The sequence below is a fragment of the Vanessa tameamea genome, chromosome 6 (genome assembly GCF_037043105.1).
Source record: "Vanessa tameamea isolate UH-Manoa-2023 chromosome 6, ilVanTame1 primary haplotype, whole genome shotgun sequence".
Lineage (NCBI taxonomy): Eukaryota > Metazoa > Arthropoda > Insecta > Lepidoptera > Nymphalidae > Vanessa > Vanessa tameamea.
Window position 1 is genome coordinate 7,175,658 of NC_087314.1, and position 8,219 is coordinate 7,183,876.

The 8,219-nt window shown below is 30.6% G+C and overlaps 1 protein-coding gene across 1 annotated transcript; it reads right to left on the bottom strand.

Annotated features, from left to right (window-relative positions):
• Positions 1-3,853: 3,853 nt before the first annotated feature.
• LOC113393594 (larval cuticle protein 1-like) lies at positions 3,854-4,791 on the bottom strand. The gene is made up of 3 exons (XM_026630571.2): positions 4,680-4,791; positions 4,482-4,600; positions 3,854-4,326 (listed from the first exon to the last, which is right to left on the bottom strand). The coding sequence occupies exons 1-3, from the start codon at positions 4,686-4,688 to the stop codon at positions 4,107-4,109; spliced, it is 348 nt and encodes a 115-aa protein (XP_026486356.1). The 5' UTR covers positions 4,689-4,791; the 3' UTR covers positions 3,854-4,106.
• Between the last annotated feature and the right edge of the window lie 3,428 nt (positions 4,792-8,219).

Sequence of the window (8,219 nt, forward strand, 5' to 3'; positions counted from 1 at the left end):
GGCAATATTATTCGAAATAAATTGTTTGACTGTCTCGTTAGTCTAGTGGCTAGATAGGCAGATGTTGAGGTCTGGGTTTAAAACACGTTTCTTAATTTAGTCGAAAAATTCTCCATAACAGCACGGAGTCTGGAAGTTTAAAGCCGTTGGTCCTATGACGGAACTCTTTCCGGTCGTGTCGGATATTGTGGTGTCTAATCACATTGCAAACAAACTTATGCTCTGTATTATGTCCTGCGTAGTAGGCTTATGGTATTATCAAATCATTCATTCATTCTAAATTATTTTCTTCCAACTAAGGGTATTCATTACGTACCTATGTTAAACAGAAACCATTCAATATTTAAAGTTCAACCAAACATGATCAACATAAAAAAAATTATGGCTTAATTGTAGCCATATACATATAATACACGGAATTTAAACATACAAGGAAGGGAAAGTTAAAATACAAAACTTTACACTCCAGTAGTGGAGGTAGCAAACAACGTTGACCTTTCCCTTTTAATCCCTTTTAATTCCCGCGACGCACTGATATATATTTTAAAATTATGAGGAACTAACGCGGGGGGAAAGTGTCAAGGACGAATCGCGCTGGACCTCGTCGAATACGTTGGGGCCTTAAGGGTGGCAGGCTAGGCACTACATTTGCTATAATATAAACTTTTACAACTTATATAGTTATATAAACATTTCATATATTTCGAAGTCACGCGACGTAAAAAAATATAGGAATCGGAAAAATCTATCGGGTTATTAAGGCTTCTAAAAATGAACTGCTCGAATAGTTAGAAATAAAAAAAAAACCATTAGGAAAACCATAAAATCATTCTCTTGGGATGGATATTTGAAACCAATGAAACTCATAAAGCATATGCCTAAACATCGATTTCCATATATTAACGTTGAAAATAAAATTATTTTGTATAAGCTTTCATTCCCAATTTCAAAATGTTGTAGTATTTTATTCCTAAACGGGTGCATAAAGACTGATTACCTATATTTAACATAAAAAGAATAATATTCAGAGTTTATTCTTTCATCCCCAATTTCACCTTTTAAAGTTTCTATAGAACATCGTCATTTTTGAAATATTAAAATCCGTTATTAAGATTATGAGTGTTTAAGACTATGTTGGTGAGTTTATACTTTTATCCCCAATTTCACTTAAAAAGATGAAATTGGGGATGAAATTACTCATAATCTTAATAACAGATTTTAATATTTCTAACTTTCAAAAAAGACGAAGTTCTATAAAAACTGTCATCCTCTTCAATCTTTCAAAAAAGCTTTAACAAATGGATAACTGATTTATATAATCCTTAATACCAAATTCTACATTTCTAACATCACACACGATCGAATTCCATACAAAAATTCACCCTTGTGCAAAATTTCACTCTGTTAGACGCACCGGTTTCTGTTGTGCGTTGTATGTTAGTAAGTTATTTTTAAATAGATAAATGTAAAAGTGAGTTTTAACATTTGTTTGTTTGTTACGCTTTTACGTCTTCACTACAAAAACAGTCATTACGAAATTTTGCATACACGTTGTCAGGCGCACAGAAAAGTTCATCACATCTGCCCTTATCTAATCTATCTATCTAAATCTAGTCATGTCATAGTTAAATATCTGCTATTTAAAAACTGTCCTTGCAATCTATTGATTCTATTAGCAAAACAAAGATTTACTTGGAATGAATATTCTAAAAATAATTGCGTAATCCAGTTGTTATTGCTGAGCACGTCATTCATAACGACTCCACCTCATAAAGCAGCCGTTGGATCAATGTATCATTTTTGATTTGCGGTTGAAAATCCGCAAGTTGTTGTATACAGAACGTTATTATTTCTTGTCAAAAAGTCAAGGACATATTTCAGGTTTAAACCTATAAGAGCCGTGATGACCAAGTGGTTAGTACACCTGAATCTTAACCGTCATTTGTGGGTTCAAACCTGGGTAAACACAAGTGAATCTTCATGTCTAATTAGTCAAAATTATCTGAAAATATGATCTCAATCAGCTCGGCTGGGAAGAAAAAAATCGTGTGGAAACATGCATGTGTTGGATGAAAATCTGCCGCATATGTATTCAATCAGGATCGGAGCTGCTCCTGCGTTTGTGAAATAAGTCCAAACCTTCTAATCAAACGGAGATGAGGCCCAGTTATTGGGTAATTACAGGCTTTTAGATACTTTAATTTATCACTGTGGCGAAATTTTTAATAAAGCTTGTCAAGTTTGGTAGCCTTCATTATATGATTTATTGTACCCTTTATAGCTAAGTTTCCCAAATTTGAAAATTGATTTTCTATTACCAGATACATGACCAATAATATTTATTTTGATATTCGGATGTTTCTCGTATAGATTTATAAATAAATAATTAATCAGCGTGACGCGCTTAAAATTCATAATGCATATTTTACCACGCTTGTCAAGTCTTTAAAGCGTATATTTATTTATCTTATTGGACTAATTATTTTTATTTAAAGAATTACAAATTTAATTAGATGACGGATTGCAGAAGAAGATTTTAAGGTAAAACAAACCGAAAATCTACACTAATCTGTACAAATTCAAACTCAAATCCTAAACTCAAACTCAAATTCCTTTATTCAATATAGAGGTACACACACATATACACTTACTTATTGATAATCAAATTAAACACTACCACCGGTTCGGAAAATAAATTGCCCTGGTCCCTGACCTGAGTAGAACCGGCGAAAGAAACAAAGCGGCTCTTTTATTTTTGTCAAAAAAAAATAATTGAATATTTCAAATGCAAATAAAAAGTAATATTCTAAATGAATGACTTTTTTTTTTTTTTTTCGTCTGACTGTCTGTCTCTTTCGCGGTCAAACGAACGAGCTGATAAAATTTGGTATGAAGCAACTTTGAATCACAAGGATTACTTTCCTATGCCTAACACTTTACGACTAACCCTAAAAACGAACAAAGCCATGGGCAACAACAAATCTTCCAAAAATTCCAAGTTTATTCCAATAACAGATATCTTTACACCTGACATTGAATTGATCTAGATTATAAATAATTACTATGTACTCATTATGTATTTGTGAAAAAATTGCGCTTTAAATGTAAACGAAGTTGTTATCGGCACAATTAAAGTAAAAGTAAAGTAAATATAAGTAGTTAAGATAAATAGTATATTATAAAAAGATACCTAGAACAGAACAAGAAGAAGAATAAAGCGGAACCAATAGCTATACAAGTATAATCACATAGAATATTTCAATTTAAGTTTAGTTTATCTCTACGCTTTCTTCAATTGGCATAATATATATGTATTATAGTTTAGGCTGTATATTGATGATTAAAATTATTCAGCAAGTTAAAAATAACCAAACGAACGTATAAATAACGATTTTGTTTTACGCGTACGAAGACAGGTCAAGCTTGTTAAATTATAAATAGTTAATGTTAAAACGAACAATAAAAAAAGTCATATCACACGTTAAAATAAGTTCCCGATGACGCTACCATATGATTACGCCAGACGGTCAACAAACAGACAATCAACAAACAAAGACCGGCTCTACTATATTTATCTAAAATAAACGTTAATTTATTCAGATTACATAAGCTGTGTATTTAGCAAACTACCTCTGACCTATTTGATTTTATAATGTACTGATGTATAATGTGTTATAATAGACTGAATAAAACTCAAATTAATTTGCTACAATTAATGTATTCATGTAAAATGTTGTCTATACAAATTTCCAGGTACGATTAATATGAAATAATATTTGGGAATACAAATTGTAGATAATATAGTTATTAATTTTATGATCATCATAATAGGATCTTAAAAAAAAATAAAAAATACTTAATCAATGAACTTTATTTTCTGTGCAAATCATCTTAACGTAACAAAAAATAAAAACGTACAAAAATATGGCAGTGAGCATCAAATTATAGAAAGAAGCAAGAGCTTTATGGCGGATGCTGCGCCTTTAAGCGATATTGATTTTTAAGACGAATTATCCTTATATTTTTCCATGAATAATTGATTAAGAATGGTTATAGTTAATCAATTACACATTGAATTCCTTGGTGTCAGCGATGTTATTCATTGTTTATCTCCTGGATGGGGATGGGACCTTGGGGATGGAGGCTCCCTCGGGATGGTAACCGGTCTCGTCAGCATAGTAGGTAATGGTGTCGGGGTTACCGTTTACATCGACGTATGAGTAAGATCCACGGACTACTACGACAGGGTGAGGCTTGTTTTCCTCGTCAAGAGCTTCCCTTACTTCGCCCTGCTCAGAGCGTTTGATGCCATTTTCTGTTTCGAAGCTGAAATTTAAAAATAAATTTAATGCAATAATATATTTATATAAAAATATAATTTATATGAAGTTTTATTATTTTTTATTATTAATATAAAATCTGTTAAATATCAATATCTGTATGCTTAATATAACGACTAAACGATAAAAATCAATGCTTACTCGAAAGCGTAGCCACCTTCAGGAGTGGCATCAAATTGTGAGCGAAGAATTTTAATTGGTTCAGTTTCTGCGACGGGGTGAGCAGCGACAACAGCCACAAGGGCGAGGGCGACAATGATCTAAAGAAACACATAATTAATTAAAAATATAAATTAAAAAGACAAATAAATAGTATATTCCTTTTTTTCCTTTACGTACCACTTTCATGGTTAATTAGATAGGTTTGGATGCTTTGATACCAAATGAGCGACTGATGCTTTAACCGTCGGAGCAAAATCTTTTATACATTTCTCCCGGCGTTGTATTCAAAGGTGTTATCAAACGACAAAAAACCTAATGTCGATATGTCAGATCCCCGAATATCACCTATGATCGTCATCACACGTGTGTGATATCATGTAACAATGTGTGCTACACGCACTCAAGCAGAATTTGAAGGATTTATTCATATGGATTTACATAATAATTTGTCACCAAATTGGAAATATCTACGTTAACGTATATTAGTAGGTATTAGGCCAAGGTACATGCTCAACTTCGACTTCTTTGTTAATTTTTTTAATTATAGCTTTGTGTGATATGAGCCTATACAATAAATATTGAAAAAACAAGTACCTCTGACATAAACGAGCTAATAGTATTTTCTAAGCAAATTTCTAGACTTTATAATTAAAAATAACATTTTTTTTGAAGATTTTATAGTTTATATATGGTGTATAGTAACTATAAACATGTCCTATTTTGAGTAAACAGGTTCTTCAAAATATTTGTGTATTTTTTATTTTCATTTATTTTATTCTTGATTACCTTTTTTCACATACTAAATCAAAATTAATAAGTTTTGACAAGAATTCATTACGAAGAACGTTTTAATTAGTCCTCAAATTAAGCGGACGGTATTTTTGTAAAAGGTAATAACGTAACGTAACGATGTACCCGTTATATATTTTCATTAATATGCACGAGTAAATAATTTTTCTAAGAAACAAATATTAAAATAATTCAGTAGCATGACCAACAATAATATTTTATTGATACCTTTAAAATGGTATACCTTTTAAAAATGAATAAAAACCATATATAAAAGATTACCAAAAAATATTACTATAAATGATTTATTGATGTTTGTTAGTCAATTTGAACGCTTATAAAACGTGGCATTCAAAAAGCCTAGTATGTTAATATTTACAACAGTAGGTACTAAGCAAAATAAGAATTTATATGTACACAATCTATTGGTTAAACCAGTTTGTAAGGAAATATCGGCTATGATTTTTTTACTGCAATCAACCTATGCCATCTTAACTCTTGCTTGCATTAAATTAAAAACATATTATGATAAACATTTTTCAAATAGTACCTTTTTTGTATTTTGTCTTAAGAAATGTACTTTTTATAACCTTATCATCAATTATGTCAAATGTTGAGTAGACATCTTTGGTTGCTAAACTCTTCTTCTTCAGGATGTTTTTTTTTTTCTTTTTTCTGTTAAAGTATCAATAAATAATGCAAAGGTCAAACAAGTAATATAAAGCTAAAATCACATAAAATATAATTATCATTAACAATATTATATACCGCCATGAATATTTTAAATTCAAACTGTTAGAAAAACTTGTCCCGTATTCAGCATCGGCATCGTCGGTATGCAAGACGCAAATAAAAGTGATGTGCTCATAACCTTTCCAGAGGTCGGTTTCGATCTTTATTTCGTGAAATTATAATTCAAGGTCAGCGAGTTTTTTTTTTGTAAACTTGTATAAATCGAAGTTTTTGAGACGACCATAAAGCTTATATGACTACCTATAGCAAAACTGAAAAAAGTTATAATGTGTATATTCTACTATTTAAATGCTATTGACTTACTAATTCCTTAGATTATGTCTGATACAGTTAGTAGATAATTGGGTAATGTTACTAATAGGCGTAAAGTCTGCATTTAAGTCAAGCTAAAAGAAAATAAAGGTAGATACTATACCCTGTACAAGTTAGCTTGATCATTTTGACAGGTGTAAATTTTTCTGATCGACATAACTTTGCAATAACGAACATATTATTTTCTTAATGTAATAATTTTAAAAATTGTTAAAATATTAAAAAAAAAAAACAAACAACACAAAAGTCCCTAAAGATTCAAGCGTTATCCGAAAATTTTGAGACTTTTTATTGCTTCAAAGTAAAATTTAAATAGGACACTGAAAATAATAGACATTTGTAAAATGTTACATCGGTCGGACGGATGGGATGGGACACGAATAACAGGCAGTAACTGTTACAAATATCGATTATAAAAAAATATTATTAAAGATCATTTTTAAGTTATTGTTACGAAACCCCCCTTTTGGTTGGGGTCTCTTCAGCTGGTATAACTCATTTTTTAAAAAAAAATATTTCGGATGGAATGTCTGAATTTTTTTTCACTTTTTGACTCGTGTTTCTTTGGGAAAGTTGTTTACTTTCATGGTCTGAACCACCTATTAAAATTTGGCGGGAGGTCCAAAAATAACCTTGTAATATTAAATAGGTACCCTACTTATTATGAATTTTGAAGAATTGACCCACCGTCGCTTATCTACCCAATGTTTTATATGTCTAGTGAAATAAAGAATTTCACACATGATACACCCACACCATCTCGTCACAGTTACAAGTATTTTAAAACGTTATGTTTTGGACTACTAGATATTTTCTGTTTCCCATCACTAGCCCGTATGTCAAAAAGATCAAGCTAACTTGTACAGGGTATAATTGTGCGTTATAATGAAACATACAAATCCAATATCCAAAAAGTAAAAAATCATAAATTCACAAACACATTAAAGCATATTAAGTACGTGTCTACTATTAATTTTTAAATGAAAATTACGACACAAGCATTAAATCAATAAATGAATTACTTTATCTAAGTTTTTAAGCCGTAACGATTTTTTTAATTACAGTCAGTAGCGGATTTACGGTACCAGTAGGCCTCAGCCTGGGGCGGCTAATTTGAAGGCAGGTTAATTTACGGGACAATAGGTAGGTTTATAAGACAAAAGGATACGTTTAATGTTTATAAGACGGATTTTTGAAATCTTTCAAGAATAAGTCTTCAAGAAAGGTTGTGATTATTTGTCCTTCTTTTCTTTTATATCTGATTAAATTAATCAATAAATCTTATTATTCATTAATATAATACTTTTTGTATAAAGACGCTTAGGTTCAGGCTATTGTCCCATCAGAAGAATGATTAAACAATAATTGTGAATACTAACATGATTGTGAATCGGGCTATTTAAAAGAGCGACTATGCGAGTTGTATAAAATAACAAAAACAATGCAACTTAAATAAAATAAATTTGATTTGATTGTTAAGATGTATAACAATTAAATACTATATAGTCCTCTATGTCGAAGGGATTCTCTAGCTGTAAGTTTGCTGTATTAGTAAATATCTCCAATTCCGTCTCTATGACATTGAAACCATTCCTAATGACAATAGCTAAAACATTAAATAGTACTATTCCTTACACTAATGAAATGATATTTATGTTTTCTTTACTTTTCTTTGTCAACTTTACTTATCGCAAATTCTGTTTTTTATCTTCCCCAAATAAATGAGATGACATACGAGTTTTTCTGAACTCGCTGTCTCGGTCTCTATATAAGTTACATCAATTTAAACATATTTCTTCTACCTCTATTATTTTAAATGTCAAATGAGAATAGATAGAATAGATTTGACCAAAAATATGCACG